Source organism: Apostichopus japonicus, chromosome 14 (genome assembly GCF_037975245.1).
Source record: "Apostichopus japonicus isolate 1M-3 chromosome 14, ASM3797524v1, whole genome shotgun sequence".
Lineage (NCBI taxonomy): Eukaryota > Metazoa > Echinodermata > Holothuroidea > Aspidochirotida > Stichopodidae > Apostichopus > Apostichopus japonicus.
Window position 1 is genome coordinate 9,069,900 of NC_092574.1, and position 23,821 is coordinate 9,093,720.

Here is a 23,821-nt window from a genome sequence, read left to right on the forward strand (position 1 = left end):
AAGGAAGCGCACAGAAACCCGACAAGTGTTTGAAGATGTGCACTCCCGTTTATAATACACAAAACATCGAATAAATGAACTACGAAGACTAGCAGAAAAGAGACAGCTAGGTTTAAACCACAAAGTAGAAAAATGGAAAACACACCCCCAACCACCCGTTAAACCCCTCCCATTCCCGACCCATGATAACTTATTAACCAGTGGCGGAGCTAGGGGTATTGGTCGGGGGGGGGGCGAAAATGGTCTGTAGGGGCGCTTTCGACACTATCTAAGCGGAGCGCCACCACAGGTTGGCGCGGAGCGTTCAGATTTCTTTTGAGTGAGACACTCCTTAGATCGCCGGAAATGACCCTTTCCAGGCCTTGCTAATTTGCAGGTAAACGAAGAATAAATAATTGTCATCGCCATTTGTGACAACTGCGCGTGGCGTATCGTCTAAAAATAGATCGAAAACCCCGTACAGTCCTTGGAAATAGTTTCATACAACGGAAGTGCCGATAAATTAAAGACCGCCGTTAGAGCATTTTGTAACAATTAAGCCTACATTCTACAAGATCAATCTTGATTGTGTCAGGGTTGTGTACGGTTTTGACAATTTATCCTTTACCGACTTTTTGTTTGCTAATTGTAGTTGTACCAGAGGTCATTGTCTTAAACTCCACAAGTCAAAACGTAGGATTAATATTCGGCATAACTTTTTTTCTAATAGGGTTGTGAATGAGTGGAACGGTTTGCCTGAAAAAGTTGTACTTGCTAGTAGTGCCAATGGGTTTAAGAATGCTTTGGACAAGCACTTTAAGCATTGTAATGGGGTCTCAGTGTTTTGGTCTTCAGTTTTTTTCCCCTCCCCCTATAGGGTCCTTGATGGGGACTTGAGTGTCCCACCTGATCCTTTTTTTTTACTAAACTAAACTATAAACTAACTAGGCTAAACTAATCCAAGTACAGCAATGAAAACAAGAATTGGGCTTATACTCAGCAGCTGTCAACAAAATAACGTAAGATGGTTCTTCTAAAAGATTTAATGCTTGGCTTAGTAGTTACAGAATAATGATGGGAATTCCAAAGCCTGCACGGTTTCGGAGAGTGTTATATTGTGAAGAAGAATGAATGGTGTGTTGATGCAGGAATGTAGACTGTCGAGTATTGTGGTCACGGATTGAGAAGTAGTGTGAAAAATTAGTTTGAAAATGAATCAAGTAAAAGGTCGTGAAGGGATCAGTGGGCTAAAGTAGAAATACTGGCGATTGGTATGTCAATAAGTTTCAGTAGGTTCAGTGACTAAGTTGAATAAATGATTTTTTTTTTTTTTTTGGTCACGAGGTTTGGTACAAGTGATCGTGTTTGCAAGGAACAGTCTACATGGTAGTCTCGAAAATGATGCAAATGTATGGAACACCAAGAGGGCAACAATTCAGTTATACTATAATATATATAAAAAGTACGAGATGATTATAAACAGGACACCTTGGCAATGAAAATATGCACGATGGTCATGTAGAATAACATTGTACAAGATAATAACATGAAAACACATGATCAGAGCGTTGGGTTCTTTCGGCGTTCCATATATTTCATGCGCAGTCAGGTAGTAAATATACGTACCGTACCTAGCCTAGGCTTGTATTTATACTCGATGAAATCGCAAAGAAGGTGGACCTTAGTTAACGTCCTGGCAGTCAAAGTATGACATGTATGTCTTCGGAAACGAAAGAACAGAGTAAAACTTGTTTTTCTTTTCCCTTTAAAATGGTAAGTAGCTTAAAAAAGCTGATACAAGATCGGTTGATGCTGCAGGTTCTACATTTGTATTCTCATTCAGCTGAACTAAAACTAAGCGTCGTTGCAAGTTCGCAAATGTTACTTGTTACTGTTAGGCCTTACCTGGCAAATAGCATAGAAATATCATACATGCCTAGCCTTTGCCTAACACCACCGTGTACTTATTTATGCTTAGCCCAATCTTCTTCGGAGGCTACAAGACTCGTTTTACTGGGCTATGCATAAATAGTTTCTCATGGTTGTAGCTTTTACGTTAAGTCCGAGTTCATGTGTTATCGTCTTGTAATATAAGCAAGCTTTATAAGAATAAGATGTAACTTCCAAGTTCCAGGTGAATATGATGTAACTTCCACTTCCAGGTTATGCTCACCAAACTTTACTGAAACAGTACTGGCAGTAGGCTAGGCTAGTCAAACTCTGAAGTTCTAAAATCTAAGACCGATTCAATCACTAGTAATAATTCTTGCTGAATGACTCCTGACTTTGCTTGATATCATCTATTCTGCAATGTATTTATCCAAATAAAATGAGTAAATTTCTAGGCCTATATTTGATATCTGATCAATGGAACAGACTTGAATTTCGACCAATTGAATTGGGGTTTGTTACTTTGTTAATAAACAGTAGGAGTCCTGTATTCATTTGTATGCTTTAAAATGATTATATACCTTAATTTTTTTACCTTGTGTGAGCCATAAGACTTACAGCAGTGCTGTTTACATTGTAAAGGCATTCTTCCATATTAAAAGAACAGGGAAACTTTCTTTATTTAAAAAAGGAACTTAAAATCTGACACATGTAGCAGCTTAAAACATGTTTTCTTGTCACAGGGAGTTGGACCTTCAGGACTTGTGAATGACATAGGACCAGAACATTTCCCACCCAATGAGAGATACTTTGCACTTGTCAATGTAAGTACTGTAGTGCAGATGTGTGATTTGTATGTTTTAAAAATGTCAATAGGCAGATATGTGTGACTTTCTATTCTGGATATATGTAAGAGTTTTGTCAAGATAATTTTTAACATGCCACCATGACAGGAACTGTATGGTACTGTATCTGTATTCATGTCTGTATGTGTGTATAAATGTGTGTGTGTGTCTTTCAATGTGCACAATGGATGCTAATTATGTGACACTTTTGAACAGTTTGGATGAATTTCATGTACATATGGTATGTAGATAAACTGTAGTAAGTTTTCACTTGAGGTCCTCCTTTCTCAAAATCTGGGAACATTTTAAAACAAGCTAGTATTGTAACTCAAAGAAGAACGTGGAGAAAGTTTTGTCTGTAAAGCAGTGTTGGTGATATGTCACTTGTAAGATGGTCATCAATGGTCATTGTGCATAAAGTGTAGAAGGGGAAACACTGCAGATCATCAAGTCATGTGTAACACAGAGTGGTACTAATTCAACTGTTTTATAGGTCTGCTTAACATATCGCTTTCCTTAAATCACAGTTTGGAAACACCTGCTACTGCAATTCAGTTCTTCAGGCTCTCTATTTCTGCAAACCTTTTCGGGACAAGATTCTAGGTTACAAAAGCCAACCTAAGAAGAAGGAGACTTTGCTCTCCTGCTTGGCAGATCTCTTCAATAATATTAACACACAGAAGAAGAAAACTGGTGTAATTGCTCCTAAGAAATTTGTGGCCAAACTTAAGAAGGAAAATGGTAAGTTTCAGTTTTTAATCCCATAATTTGTAAGTTGCTGGTGCATTTTAAGCTGTGAAATTTATCTTTTTGTGGAAAATTTACAAAGGAAAATGCTGTTAATACTGTATATATATTGAAAGTTCTGTGGGACTATGATGTGAAGAACAATATTTAGAACAGTAGTAGGTGCTACTTCACTTGAAATGTTTTGTTTAATGGAGACTTTAATGGAGGCATTTGAAGGGGAGCTATCAGTGTTTATCTTTGTTCCTTTCCTTTAGAACTATTTGACAATTTCCTTCAACAAGATGCTCATGAGTTCTTGATATACCTGTTAAACACTGTTGCAGATTTGTTACAAGGTAAGCTTCTGAACTTATAATTTGTGACTGTCAACATACGTTTTCTCTCACTTTGGAAATACGGTCTCGTTGCTATTTCTAAGTTTGAAAATTGCCTTGGTACACTTTGAAAGTTGGAAAAATTGCCCCGTTGCCATCCTATTTCAATGAAAGTCTAAGGAATGCTCAATTTTGTAACTTATTACTAACATTTTGAACCATAAAATGGAATTCATCTTCTTCTGGTTTCAAAAACATGTCAGCTTTCATTGGTGGAAAATATTTGAAGTACCACTTCTTTGTCATGTATTATGTGGAATCTACCGTTCATTCATTTTTGCGTAGAAAACTGATATTCATCTTTACAATTGTATAGCAACTGGAGCATTTTTTTGTAGCCTTTCACAATGCATAAGTACTGGATAAGTTATTCCCTGTACAATATATATATATGCTTCTTTAACAGTGATGACCTTAGGCACGATATTAGTTATGTATATGATTTTATGACTTAAGACAATTGAAAGCCATGGAGGCACTGATATAATTTCTACACCCCTTTCCATGTTGGGGTAAAGTTTATCCTTTAAACAGCAGAGCCTGGTTAATTATTTTGAGGGATATTACTGGTGGCTTAAGTTGATTGCTTAATAAAAGTGCTGGATATCTTCAGCATCTGTAGGTCAAATCCACATCCTTATTTTTGCATTTGTATGGCCTAGACGTTTTTAAATTTTTGTTGTATTGTTTGTAAACTCAGGTATTCAACCAGCAGTGTGGATTTTATTTTTTCACTAGTAAGTGTCACATACTCTGCCCAGGAATGCCATATATACTGGAGCAGGATTTTCAGTAGAAATTGGGAATTATTCTCAATCTTATTCATCTTTTCGGTGCTCCTCTTGACTTCAAAGGAGGTGGAATAGTTACTTGACCAAGTAACAGGAATTGTTTGTGTCTGAAGAAGCTTGAAAGTGATTCACAATGTCCTACTGAGTTCTTCCTGATGTTCTGTGAAAATTAGACATTTCCTGTAAATTGAATTATTCTGGCTGTCACTGAATCACAATGTACATTCCAGCATCATTTGGGAAGTCTTTTTTATTTTCTTGGTCATGATTTCTTCCAGAGGAGAAACCCACAGACAAGAACACCTTAAAAGGAAAACAAGGACTGCCAAATGGAAAATATAATGGTAACAACAACGAAACAAAAACAGAGCCCACCTGGGTACATGATATCTTCCAGGGTACTTTGACAAATGAAACACGATGTCTTTGCTGCGAGGGGGTTAGTATTATGCTCTCTATATATATATAAATATATATATATATATATATATATATATATACAGGGTTATAGCTAGGAGATTGTGAGTGCTGTTTAAATAAATTTGCGAAGCGTAGCGAGCGAAGCTCTCGCATCTCACGGCTGGGGGCCCAGGGGCCCGCTTAAGGGTGATTTTTGCTATTCAGATTTACAGTTGGTAAATAACATAAAAAGGTGACGTTATTATCATGTTTTATGGCAAGGGAAAGATAAATTTGTTACTTTTGTTGTATTTCACAAGCATTTTACTATTATTTTGTGCTGGCCGGTGGACTGTTTATTCACTTCCAATGCCGGCTGGCAGGCGTGAGTGGCGGTTACCACCGGCCGCTGCCGGCCGGCGTGGCTATGACCCTGTATATATATATATATATATATACATATATACATATATACATATATATATATATATATATATATATATATATATATATATATATATATGAATTGAAGGATCTGTTTTTCACTTCCTTATCACTTCTATTCCTTAACAATTTAATGACTTTATTTATATCTATAAGTAGAACATTGCAAATTATGTATATATAGTTTAATATTTCATACACCTGAACAACAGATACATAACCCTTGCAGTGAATAGTTATTTGCTAGTGTTAGTCTATTCCTGTTTATTATTCTGTGTATTCTATGAATCATGTGTATTATTCCTGCATGTTTGGGTGTTGGGTCGTGTTTATTTCATTTTTTTTATTTTTGAGTAAACAGAGACCTGTTTTGTGGGAAATTCTTAAAAAAGTACCACTGACTATTTAGTTCTCAATGACTCTTTTTGTATACAAGGTTAGCACAAGAGATGAAGACTTCCTAGATCTTTCAGTTGACGTTGAGCAGAATACGTCCATAACGCACTGCTTGAGGTAAGTACTGCCCTCTATAAAGAAAACTGTATCTTTCAAAAGATTGGTAGCTTATTGCCTTTGTTTCTTGTCAATAGATTGAATGAATGGAATTTAAACCTTGGTGTGCAAATGGAACTGAAAGGTGAGCCATGGTGCTGGATAAAATGATGGACTCATAGTGGGGAAAGCTGCTTTAAAGTTGCTTGCCTTCGTATTGAAGGATATTAATCCATACTAGCTCTGTGATTGGTTCCAATGACAGTTGATAAATTTGAACTGCTAATGGTCCATCTATCTTTCCATCATAGGGAATTCAGCAACACAGAAACATTGTCACAAGAGTGCAAATACTACTGCGAGAACTGCTGCAGCAAGCAGGAAGCTCAGAAAAGGTAAAGACCAATGTTCATCACATCTTTATCCCAAGCAAACTACGATAATGTAGCTGGGTTTCGATTTTGGTCGTTAAGTTTATCCTCACAGTTTGTCCACTTGATGAGAATGAGAGTGAACAATGGTCAATTTTGCAACGAAAAAGTTGTAAAAAATATCACTTTTGTATGATACATAAACTACAGATGTAGTAATGAACACGTGACGGTATGCAACAGTTTGCGAGAAGCATGATACAATAATTTTCAATTTCAGCACACAGACATGATTGATGGCCATATGTTAGCTCTAAAAACTGTGTGACATAGCTTAATCAAGTGTTGACACAGACGTTAATTTAGATAATTTGCGATATCAGTACTTAAGTAATGTCAGGTTTAATTCTTTTTGGACCGTATGGTTAAACTAAGTCACTACAGACCATCTACTAGCTGTAATATCACACGGTGTCCCACTTTTCGTCCAAAGAAATACGGATGATACAGAGTTATCGGCTAGGGAAGGGATAATTTGTTTTATGTGAAGGCTACTTGCATAGAGCTGAACACATCTGTTAGAATATGCATCCATTTGGGTGTTTAAATTTGGACAAGTGAACTTTTCTTTGAGTCCTTCAAGTGACGGATATATGCCGAGGACGTGGTGGTCTCTCAATTATATTTTATAATTTTTTGCATAATTTGGAACTTTGAACTTAATTTGAACTTAATGACCAACCGCATGACAATGGTGATGTATTGAGGTTTTTCCGACGTCCCACGACTTTCCGACTTCTTTTGTGTGCATACTAGTACATGCTTCTATGTATTGGTACATTGTAGAATATGATAGTTTCTTTTAATTTGGGAAAAGAATAAAGCAACCACTGAACAGACTGCTAATGTGTTATCAATGATTCTATGAATGTATGACAGACAAACTAGATTTAATTGCTGTTTTGATCCTGTGTCATGCAGCCTTCCATTCAATACTGTACGTGATCCCTGGAGAATTTGTCTGTCATTACCCCATACTATTAATAACTGACAATTGATATCCATTGAAAAGTACAGTACTCCTGGTTTATCTGGACATATCTGGACCAGAGATAGTGTGGATATGACAAAAATCTGGACTTTCCTACATGTTCTGCGGAATTTGCCATTTTTCAATTTATCCCCACATAGCATAATGCGTTTTACAATGTGAAATGCAGTACAGTTTTAATGTAGCCATTGTCATGGCTTTAAGTAATAAATAAACTCAACCAAATGGACCTTTTAATTTGTCAAAACTTGTTACATGTGTTAATGGTATCTGAAGAACTGGACTATGGTTATGATATATGTACAACATTATATAAATGATAGGATATCAAGTTGGGATAATTCAGGATTAAAGGTGTTGGGATAATCCAGGATTAAAAGTGTTGGGTTATCCAGGTTAAGCTGTATAAGTAGTATACAGTGCAGTTTTCTCATGTAATAAATATATTAAAGCCTGTGTTGTTACTGAATGAATGTTCTATCGTATTTTCAGAATGCAAGTTAAGAAGCTGCCAATGATCTTAGCACTCCATTTGAAGAGATTCAAATTTGTTGAGCAATACCAGAGGTACACCAAGCTCTCATACAGGGTCGTCTTCCCATTGGAGCTGAGGCTGTTGAACACAGTGAGTTTCTTAATGAGATGTTACAATGGTCTGAGGTTAATAACCTCTTGATTGATATCTTCTTGTTCCTGTTAGATAAAGTCTTTGTTAATCTCATAGTTGAATAGCATTAAAATGTAATGAGTCACTTGATTTAAAAAGTGATGCAACTGGTAGGAGTTAGTTAACCTCCCTTTCCTCTCCCCACCCCCCCCCCCCCCCCCAAAGAGATAGCACAGTCACTTGCAATCAAACCCAACCCGGAAATAAAGTGACTTGGTACAACTCTTTAGATGCCATTTAATTGGCTGCAACCTTTTTTCAGAGGGTTGGGGGGGGGTTTGATGGGTGGGGTGAGTGATGTCAAGATTTAGAGTAACATATGGCCAAAAATCTGTTAACTGCATGAATAAGGTAACTCATATCATGATTTTTGGGGGGTTATTTTTATTGCAATCTAGCCAAGGAACATGACATTTCTTTCACTTCATCCTGCTAATTAGTCTCAAAAGGCAGAGTAGTCTGCACCAGCCCTCATCAGTTGGTTGCTCTAACCATAGGTGTGTTATGTCCATATTACAGTGATAAGAGGCCAACTTTGTAAGAAAAACATTTTATTTTCTGAATCTACTTTTATTTTACAGAGTGATGGAGCGGAGAGTTCAGATAAGCTATATGATCTCGTTGCTGTTGTAGTTCACAGTGGAAGGTGAGTAACGATCTAATTGAGCTAATTGATATACAATTTGCATGAGCCTGCACAGACAGCTGTGTAGAAGCTTATCATTAAACGACAATAGACATTGCAACACAGGGTTGGCATTTTTAATGTGATTAGTTGTGGAATTTTTGGTGTGATTAGTGGTGGCATTTTCGTGTGATCAGTGGCGGCATTTAATCATTCTCAGGATACACCCCGCACAATACTGCTAATTGTAGTTTCTTGCGATTTCGCTATTGCTAAGGCCCTCCTGTAAAACAGAACTCACTTTAAAATCACACCAGATAAATTGGAACATGAACCATTATTCATCAATTTAATTAATTAAAACTTATCTTTTGCTACAGTGGGCCGAATAGAGGACACTACATTACCATAGTGAAGAGTCACGGCTTCTGGTTACTTTTTGACGATGATGTTGTAGAGGCGAGTCCTAATATTTGTGTTCAGTTTACAGACATATATTTATAATTGCTACAAGGTTCTTTTTCTTTTCTGGTTTAATCATGAAAGATTTACGTCTGTATTGCTTGCCCTTTAACCACAGTAATTCGCAATTTTCAGTTAAAGGTATGGGCTGATTGTAAGGAAACAATGGTAGATATTTTGCGTACATGTAAGTCAACCTTTCAAACAATATCGAACCTGAATAGCCCAGGTACGTTTAATCATGATAGACCTACGTCTGTATTGCTTGCCGTTAAACCACAGTAATTCGACATGGTTGACTGAAGCCTTTCAGTCAAAGGTATGCGCTGATTTTAAGGAAACAATTCTAGGAATTTACATACATGTAAGTAAACCGTTCAAACAATATCGAACCGGAATAGCCGAGGTATGTGATATGAATCCGTGCACTGTATATGCATAGACACAAACAAATGAGGGAAGCATTAAAGCAGACCAGCTATGGAAGGTGTGTACTGTTAAACTCAATCCGCTGAACCTGAACAGCTACCCAACCTCTCCATCATAAAGGGAAAAAAAAAAGACAAAAACACCCCCAAATTCTTAAAATGCCAGGACAGCAGTATGTGAAGTCTTCCATTACTTTACTGAAATTCACATTGTGAGGAATAAGTCAATAGACTTTCCGTTCCCACTGCCTAAGTTAAAGCTAAAGTAGGGACTGTATGTGCAGGGGTCTATAGAGTGTGCAATATATGTAAAGTGTTCTATACACTAGGGAGTGGTCAATGTTTTGGCAGACTTTCTTATTTTTCCCCATCTGATACTGTCTGGTTCTTCATGCAAGTATAACATCTGTCTAAAGAAAATGCCTGATAACTCAGACCATCACAATAAGTATGAATTTTAAATGGCAATATGTTGCAACAATAGGTGAGTGGTTTAGTGTTTTGGTACAAGTCGCACAATAGAGGAGGAATTTTAGTCTTTTTTCTCAACATTTTTCTCATTTTTGTTTTTCTTTTATTCAGAAAATCGAAGTGTCTGCAATAGAAGAATTTTACGGTACAGCCACAGATGTACAGAGGTCTACAGAGTCGGGTTACATTCTCTTTTATCAAACCCGTGATATCTGAGAAACTCCCTCCTAAAACACTGAGAAAGTAATCAATCGGAAATGGATTTAAAAGGAAGTACAAAGCCAACTAAAATGTGAAATATTAATCAAGAGACACTTGTATGGTGTAAAATGCATCCCTGGACCATCAACAAAAATAAGAATGCACCAATTTGTCCCATGCTGCATCACGATTTGTTTAGATGACATCAATGTAAGCTTTTGTAAAGTCACCACCGTCAAAAGTTGACCACCTAACTTTAAATCTTCAACATCAAATGACAGAATGAGATATAATACTTCCCAGAAACTTGACTGACAAGGACATTTTGTCTACTTCAACAATGTGTCAAGAGAACCACTTTGATTGGTAGAAATCTCCAGGTATTTTGTTTACAACCAAAATCATGTGAGATAAATACTTTCAGCCAACTTTTCCAAATGTGAGGTCATTTGTAGTTATTTACTGGAATGTATCTGCAGCTATTTCAAACTGCTAACTTTCTCACGGTACTGGTACAATTTATATTCACAAAGGAAAACATTGCCATTCACTGTTTTTCTGTACATATGGCATGAGCCTAAGCTATAGCCTATTTTATGCAATAGTGTGTAGTGTCAACTTTATGACCTCTTCTGTCATAAGGTCGCAAGAGAAACTATTTGAAGAAGAATTTGTTTAAGTTTTCCCTAATGGATATTTCTACATATTCCATAGCCCATATTGACAATTCTAGGGATAAAGGTCAGAGGGTTATAATAGATATTAACATGTTGAAGTGGAGAGTTTTTGACAGTTTACATTACCTCTGTTTGAGGATGAACATATTCTTTTAGTATCCTTATACTTGTTTTTGCCCCAACTGTTGTAGCATTGTGGAATACTGGCTGATGCAAGCTTTGTTGAACAACTTGATACAGTCAAGGCTGCTTGTTTGTGTCAACAGTCTTTTTGAAGTAGAATTGAGTTTATTTTCTCATTGATTTGGTATTTTATCTTAATTGGGGCTTGTTTCTCTGCTGCCATTGTCGCGTAACTTTGTTCACCACCTGCATGTTCATTGCAGTGTGTTGAACAGGGGCCTTTATCCTCGGTTAGTATTCCAGATAGTTGTGTGTACCTGGGAAATTTCTCATACATACAAATGGTTGTCTAGAGAGCATAGTCTATTGTAATAATGTTTAATTTTCAAACAACAGCTAGTGATGTTTTGCAAGAGTTACTGTAACACAAAACTTTGCAAGTTACCCTAGCACATATTGTTTTATTGGGGGAGAAGTCATGCATCAATATTCGACCTGCTCTTGAACACTTTAATGGAAGAAAACTTTTTTCCTTTTTGGGCATGACCTTTTTGTATGTATGGAACATAATTTTTGTGTAGTCAGGTTACAGTATTTGAACACATACCAGTTGTCACCAGCATGGCATTTAACAGTTGTATAATTTAACATCAGATTCATGTTTAAGGTTCTCTTGTGGTTGCTATGGAAATCTTGTTGTTTTTAAAACAAAATAGTCATTAATGTCTCATAGTAATTAAAGATGGAATGTTCTTGATTAATGACAATCACATAGATACTGTCAACGTTGTGTGATTCTACCAATGATCAGGGAGCATTTTCTGGGCCGAAGGATGATTTGATCAAATGTCAATAGCGAAGGCCCGAGCAGTTTGCATGGAAGGATCACTAGAATACTTTTGTTTTAAGAGGAAAGAAGGATTCTCAATCAGTTTTAATTTAAATGTTGTTCGAAATCATTACCGGTAGAATTTTGGTAAATTGTTAAGGACCTCCAAGCGGTAAGTAAGTTTACTTAGGCTTGGTAAAGTTGTGTTAGGCCTGTCTTAGTACTTCTTGTTTTGTTAATTTTTGAAATGAATTATGTACAAATGAAAAGGTATTTCAGATATTAATTATATATATAAGTATTCAAAACACAGCCTGCATGTTTTATTGTGTGTGGATTTAAAGGGGTGGGAAAGCGAAATAGTGATTTATGGGGAAATCCCTGATCAGCCTTCACAAACTTCTTCTCAAATGAGAGTCGGCATTAATGGCCTCAAGTGATGCACCCATCCTATTCAATCGATGATTCGCCTTCCAGAAAGATACACCCTTACCTAAATCAGACAGCTGGGTAAGTGGAAATTTGTTCATTTGGCTCTCTTCCTGCATTTGGCTCTCTTCCTGCCCTCAACCCCCCCTTTCCTGCTTGAAATTCTGCACATTTCCAGTGATAAGTGTACCCTATTCCAGAGAACCATGGACAAATGTCACTTTGATGCAGTAATAAAAGTACATTTAGTGATGAGAAAATTTAGGTTTTATTTTATGTCAAAAGAAGCATAATGATCACAAACCCAAGGTACTAGTGGGGTATCTATGATTGACATATGAAGCTAACATGTGATAGCAAGGATCGGGAAGAATAAAATCATCTTCTACGAGACTACTCCCAGTAGAGAAGAGATTGTACCTTCGCATATATCAGGTATGTATGCTGGGGTTGACACAAAGTTCAATAGTAGTTATCAGCACAAGTTTGCATTTCAACCTCACTATAGTTGCACTTTATAGTCTTAATATGCCTCAGTGCCTACATTTGAACTTCTCAAGTTTCCAGGACCGCTTCCGCTACATGTGAGGCACATTCAATGACCCGAGGGCCACACCCTCTCTCCAAAGTTCTGGATTGTCCCCTGCTAACAAAACTTAAACTACCCAATTTCTGAAGAGATTACATCATTGCCAGACATGTGAAGAGAACTTTCTCATGTCAACTATTCAATTCATAGCCATCTACTTAGTGGTTAAGTTTAAATTATATCATGGCTGAAATATAGCCCATTGAACTGCACTATTTATGTTTAATTCATAACACTTTAGACCAATTATAACCATGACAACAAATGAAGAAACGAAGACAACTACAAATACACATGCTCAACGCATTTATTATGGTCTCAAATAGCTTTAGGCAATAAACTCATACGGTATAGGTTGAAGGGTCTCTGGGGTGATGTCCTTTCCTCTGACAAAGTGGCCCTCTCTTGGCTGGGTCGGCTGCAACAATGAGAGAGAAAGAGAGATAAAAAGAGTGGTTACAAACCCAGGACAATGGAAGGTTGACTAGAAATCATTGATCAGATTGATGTAACAAATCTACCTTGTTGAGCTTTGAAAATTTTAGACTGCTAACATCTTAGCAAACTTCACTTTGTGCCAATCGTAATTTTCAGACCATGCATGGAAAATGGACAACTTGTTAAACAAATACAAAGATGTCTTGTTATTTCTTTATATAGAACTTATGTAAAAATAGGCTTAACAGATGCAACACAACCTAATGAAGAGAAGACAAACAGAAATGCAACTGAAATGCAACATAAGTAACTGATTGGTCAGAATTATTCATGGCCATTGTGTATATACTTGAATATAGTTACAATACTTGTAATGCATGATACTAGGAGGCACACTTAGACAAAAACCAGTGACATAATACATCATACCCTACACAAGATAGGTAACATATGGATTTTTTTTTTACCATAGCTGGAACAGTATCGAGTCTTATGTCAAACAGAAGCAACTTATACATTGATACATTAATGCCTTAAAGTCTCAATACTTGTTGCTGATGAATTTGGGAAAACAATCTGCTGAAGCAGATTCAATGTTTCTTATTCTAAATGCACTCTGACCAGGTGAGTTTAATGGAGAAAAGCTCTCGCAACCGAAAGAAATTTATTCTCTGTTGCCCTTATTGCGCGAACGATTTACCGTAAAATCATTGCACCACCCACATAAGTATGTTAATATACAAATGTAACCTAGATATACTCCTGTCGTCCACTTTTTTATCCAATTTCACAGAGGAAATGCTAAAAACGCCTGTTTTTCCCTTGCAATGGAAGGAAATGACACAATTTGGCAAGCTACATCGGTGAGACCGAAAAAAAGATACCGTTCAAGAGAAGGGAAATAAGAGCAAGCTATTTGTTAACATTGAGTCACACATAGTACAAGCTTGCTTTGATGCATTTTGATGCATCGATTTTGAAGGGTGGAGGGTCTGGTGGTGGGTTGTGGTTAATACCTCATGGAAGAACATGGGTCGTGGTCCCTTAAGTTTTCGGACTGCTGGACTACACAATATGCCGCTAAATCTGATGTCTAACTACATCCCCACAAATTGCTGGATCGAAATTGCAAGAAAACCAAACAAACCTGTCGCTTCAGATAGACTTTTATGCCCTTCTCCTTGGCTTCCTTTCGCAGCCTCTCGTTCTCCTTGACTCTCTTGACAAAGTTTTCCCTGCACTTGGAGTGCTTGACGTGCTCAACACGGACGTTGATACGCTTAGGAATGATTTTATTCCTGTAATTGAAGCAAACAATTTTTTTGTTAAAAAAAATAGCAAGATTTTCATTGCAGTAATTGACAGACTGATGAAAAATTATGAGATTGGTGAAACATTTAAAAGTCAGAGATAGAATATAGAGCAGTTCTTACATAAAGAGATATCCAGTGTCCTTGGTTCTAGGAGTCACTACTCTGAAAGCAGTCACAGCCTCAACGCCACTCAATGTAGTGATATCAAACAATATTTCAAAAAGTACATGATTGGTTGAGAGTGCGCCCTTTGCTAAACATTTAAAGGCATTGAAGACTCGCCCCAAGCCGCATGCCACGCTCTGAAAAAGTTAACTTTCCGTTGCTTGCAAGTGAAGTTTTCTTCTTGTCGCTACAAAATGCAGACAGTAATGAAACGTGATACCTTGTTATCTTTTATCTAGACCTGAGATGTCCAACACTGCTATGTACACTGTGTTGTGGGTATTGACCGTAGCTGTATGTATTGACTGTACACTAGTGTCTAATTACCGATGGTAGCAAGCTGTGTGTGTATTTTCTGGGATCGATGGTGGGGTCTAAGACTTCTGTTACACCTTATTCGAAACTAGGTCAGATTACCGGCATGAGACGTTTCTTTGTGCGCGAGTATTCACACCCTTTTACGAGGTGGAACCTGGATATGCTGTTTTTCTGAGCTACTTAATTAAATCCATGAACTAGTGACACAATAGCCTTCTACAACAGAAATGATTTATTTAGAGTTATAACCCACAGTTACAAATTAGGTGCAATTCTCTTGGAAACATTTTCAATTGTAGAACATGTAACTGCAGAGGTAATTAGGCTTCATTGTGACATGGATAGCATCTGGTGATAACATTCATTTCTTAACAAAGAAAATCGGGTTTTGTGTCAAAAGAACAATACACTAAAAGTGCGGTGGGGTTATTATTTACTGAAAAACAAAGCATATTTCTAATTAAGAGGGAGTCGTTAGTAGATTTCGCAGCAGGAATTGAGATTCCCGCTTAAAAACTGTGGAGTTACATGCCCAAGCTTAGCTTTCGTCTCGACTTGTCTTATTCGGTTCTGCCCAATACAATTGGTGGAGGTTTGCACTAAGTGTAGACTGTAACCCCACACACTTACTTATCAGGCAACTTACCTCACTTGCTTGTTGACAATGACACCAACTGCATGCTGGGTGACATTGAAGACCCTGCCTGTGCGTCCATGGTAAACCTTGTATGGCATACCTCGTTGAAAGGCTCCATTAGCCTGAATATTGTGAAAGAGAAGTAAGATTGCTAATTAGTAGGTATTCAATTTAACAGTTCTAACCAAGCCCAGAAAATTTTAAGTTCATTATAACAAACAACATCAAACATGATGACAATTTATGGATTTTAAAGATTATATTGATCAATGCAACATCCTTAAATTTGACAAGTTGATCTTGGTTGGCCATTTCCTTTAACTATGTTCAAATAGTGCTAAAACTCCTACAACATTAATTGAACTTGAGGCATTTCCTTTAAAATAATGAAGTAAAAGTCAAATTTTATTTTTCAAAAACCTTTTTCATTACATTACTACTAACATGAGAAGTGTCTGGGTATTAACATGTTGAAAATTATATCCAGTCCATTTATTACTCGCTCTTTAACCTTGGTGAAGTAATCTAGCAACGTGACTTGATGTCATCAACTGCAATCTTTTATTTTTAGTAAACACTAAGTAAGCTCACTTTGATGTCCACAATGTCGCCGATCTTGTACACTTTCATGAAGGTAGATAGAGGTTCTGCTCCAGCCTTCTTGAAAGGCTTAGAGAACATGTACCGTGTGCCCCTTCGGACACCATGAGTGTTGTTCTTCACCATTTTGATTCCTCTGAAAGCAAAATTCAACCATAATGTAAAATGGAATATTAGAAGTGATTAAATTGATAACAAACAGATACGCATTTTTGAAGTTCTATGTGTCAAGGATTCTGCTTCCTTCACAAAACGCCAAACTGAAGGACTCTCTGACTATAACTCATTACCTACTGGAGAGTATTGAAGTGTGAAAAGGAAAATGATACTGCACACTGCTAAATGTCAAGTTCTGAAGCTGTGAGCAAGTGCTGAAGTAACAGCATCTGTAAAACAACTTGGGTTAAATTATTTGGCTGCATCCCTAACATATATAGTCAATGTCAAGCCAGCATTTCATGATCTCTGACTGTTTGAAGCAAGCACTAATCAAGACTATTTAAAAAAATTTATCCTATCATAAAGATGTGTCTTTCTCAAAAGCATTTACAAAGTAATAAAATCCCCAAATAAGTGCCCCCCCCCCTGGACCCAAGATTAATGATTTCTCCACTGCAACTCAGAGTCCATCTAAGCCAACCAAAAACTAGCGCACCAATGGTGCAGAAGCTCATACCTTTTCGAGCTGAAAAATGTAGGGCCCACAAAACCAATTTTGGGCCCGTGAGGGATACCCCCCCCCCCCCTCCGTTAGCAGAATCCTGGCCACACCACTGGCTATAATTCCTATTTTCCCCTTTAAATCCTATTTTACCCACTCTCTCAAACAATACCACTGACCTACCCTATTAAACTTTCTCCCCTCTACCTTAGCAGACATAACAAGCACTCCCTACAAGACATAACTTCACTAACTGCCTACATACCTCAGGCTAAAAGACTTCTAAGAATCGGCAAGTGCTGATTGGCTATAGGGCTCTCATGCTTACAGTTCAACAGTTAATAACAACTCCCAGTCCTGCTTTAATTCCACTAACTGCCTCTGCAGAGCTTAACCACAAATGTAAACAAACACTGCAGAGACTGGGAGACAAATTAACGGAGCTTTGGCAAAAAGTGAAGGCTCAGATTTTTTTAAACAATGGGGATTAATTGTAATTAATTAACTTTTGACCAAAATTTTTTAGGCATCACCTTATTCATACACAATCCAACAATCATCAGTTCAACTTTGAATATGATCCATCAAAATCTTGAGGAGATTGAGATATTTGAAAATATTACAAAGAATGACCCCCGATGACCCCCTAAATGACCTTTGACCTCAATTTTCCGAACACCCCTCGTAACTCTCATCCCGAGGAACATTGTGACCAAGTTTCATTATAATTGGCCATACACTGTACGAACAGGAGCAATTTGAAAATATAGGGCCGCGGCCCGGGCCACAAAAGACCCCTAGTTGATCTTTGATCTCAAATTCATGAACACCCTGAAGGTAAAACTACCATAGTACTATCGTGACAAACCCTCAACATTGTACCATGGAATCTGTAGGAGAAGAAGCATTTTGCGTATTTCCACAAAATGGCCCATTACGGCCCACAGGTGACCTTTGACCCCAAATTTTAGACCATCTCTGATGGCCCTATACCCAATGGTCCTTGTGTCCAAGTTTCATGAAATTCCATCAAACACTGTGCGAGTGGGAGCGGTTTTACCAATTGTTGACGGATAGAGTGATAGACGCCGCACTGTAACAATAGCTCACACCAGCATGCTGGTATGAGCTAAAAACTTAATAGCAATGATTTCCCATGAGACTACTCAGTTTCTTTCACAAGTTGCCTTCATACTGTGCTGAACATCATATATATTTTGGTATAGAGTAGGGTTGGGCGATATTTGCTTTTTAACGTCACGATAAATAGTTCAAAAATTATTGCGATATTTCGATAATTACGTGAATTTTTTCTTGTTGTTTTAAGTGTGTTCGGGAACACCCTAAAAACAACTGCTGATTTCCCACCGGTGTTTTCGCGCAGCGAACACACCGAGCACGCGTCGCGTGCGAGCATAATGGCATAGGGTCCAGGGGCCCGCCTTAGGGCCCCGGTAGGGTCAAGGGGTGGAACCCCTTGTGGGGACTAGGGAGCGAAGTCCCCCGGAAAATTTTAGTATTTTGGGTGTCTGGCGATAAAAAATTCGCAGTTGAGGATTCAAATTACTGACAACTTTTTGAATTTAAATTGTCACGAAACTGATGAAAATTTTAAAATGACAAGTTAGAGTAGCTATGTTTTGTGATAAAATGAAAAGAGATTTAATCTGTCTTACAATCTTTAAAAAGTTAAACTTACAAAACTGTCAATTAGGATTATGAAACAAACTACGTTCGGCAAAGCCCCGTTTCTAGACTGCCTAAAAATGAACAGTGTGCACTATACGTACATCAGTTTACAACTGCAGTGTTTAACCCTACTTAAAGTAGAACGATAGTGACAGAAAAAAAATCTCTCATTTTCATATATAATGTAGTTTATATGTTACCAAGCAACATATTTTTTTAATTTTCCAAAAAGCACACCGGAAAGTCAAAAAAAGGGAATTAAAACATCGTTTTTTCGCCTCCGTAATTTAGGAATTTTCAAACGCTGCAACGACCTTGAACAGCCCTCAAGTCAGTGAATGACGTCACTGTGATGATCTTTTCTGTTGCGAACTGTTCAGTACGGAGCTGTGCGTGCATTTCGTGTCAGCATAACTGTTATTTTCCGGCGTAATGTTCAAGACATAAATAGATAATGAATATCATAGTGTTTCTTGATTTCTTCACCACGTGTTTACAAGTTTTTTTTACGAAATTTGCGGCGATTTCGCAACGATTTTCCAATATCTGAAGAGGTAACTCGCAAGCTGACCCAATTAAAGTAACGTAAATCTCAAGATCACGTTTTTGGCGGGTTTTATACAGAGTGATGTATGAATGTGCTCACTTACCAGTCAAACTGGCACAATAACAATAGTGATGATAGTCTCAAACGTAGATTAGTATAACATCCGAAAGAAAATCCAAAGTTCTAAACAAAGTAGATTCGCTTGTATGCACTATAGGCCTACTGTAAAACATAAACGTTCCTTGTTCCGTGCGTCATTAAATCCAACAGAATGGTTTCATTGAGCTTGAAATACAACCGCATTTGAACTCAATCGAGTTGTTAGTCTAGCTCGTACGATTTTCTCACTACATGCAATGCCTATTGCGTTTATTCACATGCATGCCTCGTGGTTTGGGCTTCAGGAGGAATCGTATTCTAGCCCAACTTCACGTAGGTCCGCAAACGGTACTTTCACACTGTGCAAACATAAGTGACAGTGTGCGCTAACGTAAGTAATACTTACACGATGTTTGTTTCGCTCGAGCATACACACATTTCCTATTTGTATTACATTTAAAGTGGTTTGGAGGGTATGAACACATCTCTGCCCCAAAAAAACTCTGCCTTAGCGACGTCCATGCCCCAATTGAAATTTGCACGTGGTTTCTCTCCTCACATAGTCATTAGGTTGTTCACCTCTGACATGTCTTCCAGTTCCAACACTTACTGCTGCATTTATCGGGATATATATAAATAATGCGGCATAAAAGCATCAATCTTTCAAACTTTTATTACTTTAGTGACCTTGCCACACGCAAATTTCAATTGGGCCCAAGAATCATCTTCTGTGCAGTGGGCAGTACAAACTTTCACATTCTTGCCATGAGAAACTCCTGGTGCGATGAAGTCTTTCCTGGTTCTCCTCACAAATCGCATCCAGAGTTTCCGATATCTCTCACTACTTTTTCCGCTTGGAAAATTGAAAAAAAAAACTTATTGTAGAGTCCATATTCGTTCTGTTGCATCCCCTACAACGCAATTTCTTGGATTTTGCTAGTGGTTTACGTTGTTTGTCGAGTCCAATATAGAGTAGGTAAACTTAAGTAAGTAAACTTACACACTAAGTGCACACTGCTGAAGTACACTCACGTTGTTATCATCATAATGACGTCACATGTCACTGTAGATCACGTGATCATCATATCGCTTTTCGCGAAAAGCCCAATTTTTGTTTAAAAAATCAACGAGTTTAGGAATTTTTTTAAGCCTTTCCCAACATCGGATTGACTTGAATTTTCACATGTGTAAAATGGAAACCAACTAGAATACTCTTGAATAAAATCGTATTTTTTCGTCGATCGTGAAAAATCACTATCGTTCATCTTTAAATATCATGGTAGGCTATGTACATGTGCTGCAAATTTTACCAGGTACCTTGCCAACCCCCCCCCCCCCCCTGTCTAACACCTGTTTGTTAACATTTTTGGCAAGTTTCCAAAAAAACTTTTCATGGAGTGAACTATTTTGGCTCCACTCTAGAATTAATTAGGTCAGTCAGCAAAGGATCGGTAAAGTTATGCGAAAAATTATCTTAGACGTTCAAGAAAAGTAGATAAATATCCCCGTAAATTAAGGTAAGTAAAACACACCTCAAGCCAACTGACTCCTCCACATGAACAAAACAATCTATTCCCCATGATACACGAGGCACAGTCTATACCATACAGACAGCACGATATCAAGGCCCCAATAGCTTCAGTATGGCCATCTTTATGAAAGTAAACCTTGCAATCCAATGTTTTAGGCCACTTGGCATGATTAACTAAATGCTAAATATTGTTTCCATGTTCTTTTAGAGAACATCAATTTTGCAAAATACAATTATAGTTGTGTTTTTGTTGTTACGTGAGATCCGTAAACGAAAAAGTGGTTAGGCTATTTACAATACACTTAACTATGGTAGGATATTAAGATTTCCTTTTTTGGGGGAAATTCTAATCTGAAGAGTACTTTCTTTTCTCCCGCTTAACACCAGATGTGGTCTTATGGTTTATTCATAAATGGGTGTACTAGAGCCTTGTTTACATGACATTAGTTGCATTTAGCACGATATGCCAGTTTCGCGTGAATTTTTCGAAAGTATTTTGCTCGATCTTTCGTAAAATTTGAAAGGTGTACCAACTTACTTTTCGTACACAATTGGTAATTTCTCTACTGATTTTCAGAGTTTTGTTCTCTATACAGTGAATGTTGTAAAGGACGGGTTTTTGCGAAGTTCAAAAGTCAGTAAATGAAGTTGATAAACTTTATTTCTTTTCAACTTTCTTAACCATGGAATGCTAGAATAACATTTACACATAAAACGGAGAATCGCATTTTTTTCCCCACAATTATTTCAAATTTCTTTCACAAGAAATTATCGTCATTTGTTCAATCCTCAAAAAATTTCGTCTTGAAAAAAATTATCGCGATAATAATAATTTTCGATATATCGCACAACCCTAGTATAGAGGGCTTAAATGCAGAGCTCCAACATATGAACTGTGATCCTAATGTGTATGCTAGACAGTATACTGTATAATAAAGGCTTCATAATTGACGCACCCCCGTAATTGACGCACCTTCAATTATTACTAGCAACGATACAGCAGGCCACCTTAACTTTTTGAAGTCAAGCAGGATTACATATATCAAGAGATTAAATCCATTTCAGCTATTTGCTGACCAAAATGTGGTATTTTTTAAGCTTTTAACACCCTCCCCACAGTTTTGCATGTTTTTGGACATTTGGAAATCTTACACCACAAAAATAACCGACATAATAACACTACTCTCTGGGACCTGACCTGTCCGAACTTAGACTTAGAAGCTCAGAGCATAGCAAAAAGCATCTAAAGTCAATGGATGTATGCTAAGGCCTACACTACAGTTAGCTTATCGACGGATGTGTCAATTTAGGGGTATGAAAGAACTTGACACGGCAGACATTTTGTGGGGGTCAAAATTTGTACGGTGCATAAGCACAGAACCTTAAATATTTTGAGATCAGAACATTTCTGAGGAACTATACATATGAAAAACACATACAGTTGAGCGATTTGGATTTTTCCTTGATAGATATCGTTGATCAAATTCTTAAGTGCGTCAATTATGAGCTCACCATGCTACTGGTAACATTGTACTTTGTAGTGTTAAACTGGCCTTAGTTCTGGCTCATCACTGCAATTCCATAGAAAAGGAGAAGTTAGAAAGGAGTGGGGTATTCTATTACTCCTTAGAGCCCTGCAAGTGTTGTGCCTTTTCATTTATGTTGAATTAAAGTTTGGCATATGTGGGTTAATTAATTATGAAGCCTTTACTATAGTAAGGCTAGGTCGCATTGAAAAGTACAGTAGGCTACACCGGATCGTTGGGGTACTTGTGTGAGCCTATGTTTGGTAATAAAATATTCCACCTCTTTGAGTCTGTTGAAAGACGTATTTTCATGAACCGAGTTCTGATGATTCATTTATAGAACGTAAGTGTCAAACTAGAGAAACAGTGAGGTGAAAAAACGTGCAAATGAGGAGTAAATGGGAGAGGATTATTTTTTGCATTACCTACGTTTCACGAGGTGCTCTGAAAAGGCCGATGTATTAATTAAGGAACGCGAAAAGGGTAAAATTCATCGTTGCATCGGATATTCCAGATATGCAGTATCGCAAGAAAAACAATCACATGAACAGCCATCGCACATTTAAAACCATTTGTTGCCTTCAATACAACCTAATAGCATCAAACCGATATAGTAGTTTCAATTTCACACGATTATAGTATCATTCGCAGATGAAACGCATTTGTAGCATCAATGTCAATGTATGCGTAGCTTAATTGGAAAGCAGATCCGGTTACGCAAGTGTGAAGTAACATCACAGAACATCGCTACGCTGGTCTGCGAACACCAGTTCGAAGTACCAAGGGCTTTTTCCAAGATGAATTCGCTGATATTTTAGAATGAAACATGTCTGTGATGTATATTGAGAATTTTTGAGATGACACAAACACCAATAAATGCTGTGTATTCCTCTTGTGATGCATTCCAAATTTGACATAGATGCGGCATTGGCTATATTGTCATAGAAAATCAATACAAGTTTAATGTGCATCTATGACATTTACATGTATGACTCGATCCTGTTTGAAACCTGTTTAGCAAACCCAACCATCAATATGCCTATGATGCATGGTATAAAACAAAGGTGAACATCGCACTCTATTTTATAGCTAAGACCAATCAGAGCTGGGTATATAGAAATCAACCTTTTTGAGATATGCAATCACATGTATGTTTGGACATTCCTGCATTCATGTACTAGGAATACAGACTTTATGAATTCATGGGCACACAAAGCCACCCATCATCTTTACCTTATATGATAGAGATCTTTATGATATCTTCATGATTTACATATATATATATATATATATATATATATATATATATATATATATATATATATATATATATATATATATATATATATATATATTTATATATAGCTATACATGTTAGAGTGCTAAAATTGCTAGGAGGTTTCAGAAATG

General features: G+C 37.2%; 2 protein-coding genes across 2 annotated transcripts; one reads left to right on the forward strand and one right to left on the reverse strand.

Moving 5' to 3' along the window:
* The first annotated feature begins 1,593 nt into the window (after positions 1–1,593).
* On the forward strand, positions 1,594–12,177 carry LOC139979537 (ubiquitin carboxyl-terminal hydrolase 46-like). The gene is made up of 11 exons (XM_071990452.1): positions 1,594–1,752; positions 2,613–2,693; positions 3,242–3,455; positions 3,719–3,799; positions 4,908–5,068; positions 5,909–5,985; positions 6,276–6,359; positions 7,879–8,011; positions 8,635–8,699; positions 9,059–9,137; positions 10,151–12,177. The coding sequence occupies exons 1-11, from the start codon at positions 1,687–1,689 to the stop codon at positions 10,253–10,255; spliced, it is 1,146 nt and encodes a 381-aa protein (XP_071846553.1). The 5' UTR covers positions 1,594–1,686; the 3' UTR covers positions 10,256–12,177.
* A 999-nt stretch (positions 12,178–13,176) lies between these two features.
* Positions 13,177–22,985, reverse strand: LOC139979538 (large ribosomal subunit protein eL21-like). The gene is made up of 5 exons (XM_071990454.1): positions 22,837–22,985; positions 16,350–16,494; positions 15,768–15,880; positions 14,473–14,623; positions 13,177–13,305 (listed from the first exon to the last, which is right to left on the reverse strand). Exons 2-5 carry the CDS (start codon positions 16,482–16,484, stop codon positions 13,216–13,218), a joined length of 489 nt encoding a protein of 162 aa, XP_071846555.1. The 5' UTR covers positions 16,485–16,494; positions 22,837–22,985; the 3' UTR covers positions 13,177–13,215.
* Positions 22,986–23,821: the final 836 nt, after the last annotated feature.

Coding starts and splice junctions, on each gene's coding strand:
- LOC139979537 (XM_071990452.1), top strand. CDS start 1,687: ATGACATGTATGTCTTCGGAAACGAAAGAACAGAGTAAAACTTGTTTT. Junction 2,694..3,241: donor GATACTTTGCACTTGTCAAT/GTAAGTACTGTA, acceptor CTTAAATCACAG/TTTGGAAACACCTGCTACTG. Junction 8,700..9,058: donor GTTGTAGTTCACAGTGGAAG/GTGAGTAACGAT, acceptor CTTTTGCTACAG/TGGGCCGAATAGAGGACACT.
- LOC139979538 (XM_071990454.1), bottom strand. CDS start 16,484: ATGGTGAAGAACAACACTCATGGTGTCCGAAGGGGCACACGGTACATG. Junction 15,881..16,349: donor GCGACATTGTGGACATCAAA/GTGAGCTTACTT, acceptor CACAATATTCAG/GCTAATGGAGCCTTTCAACG. Junction 13,306..14,472: donor AAGTCTATCTGAAGCGACAG/GTTTGTTTGGTT, acceptor TCATTGTTGCAG/CCGACCCAGCCAAGAGAGGG.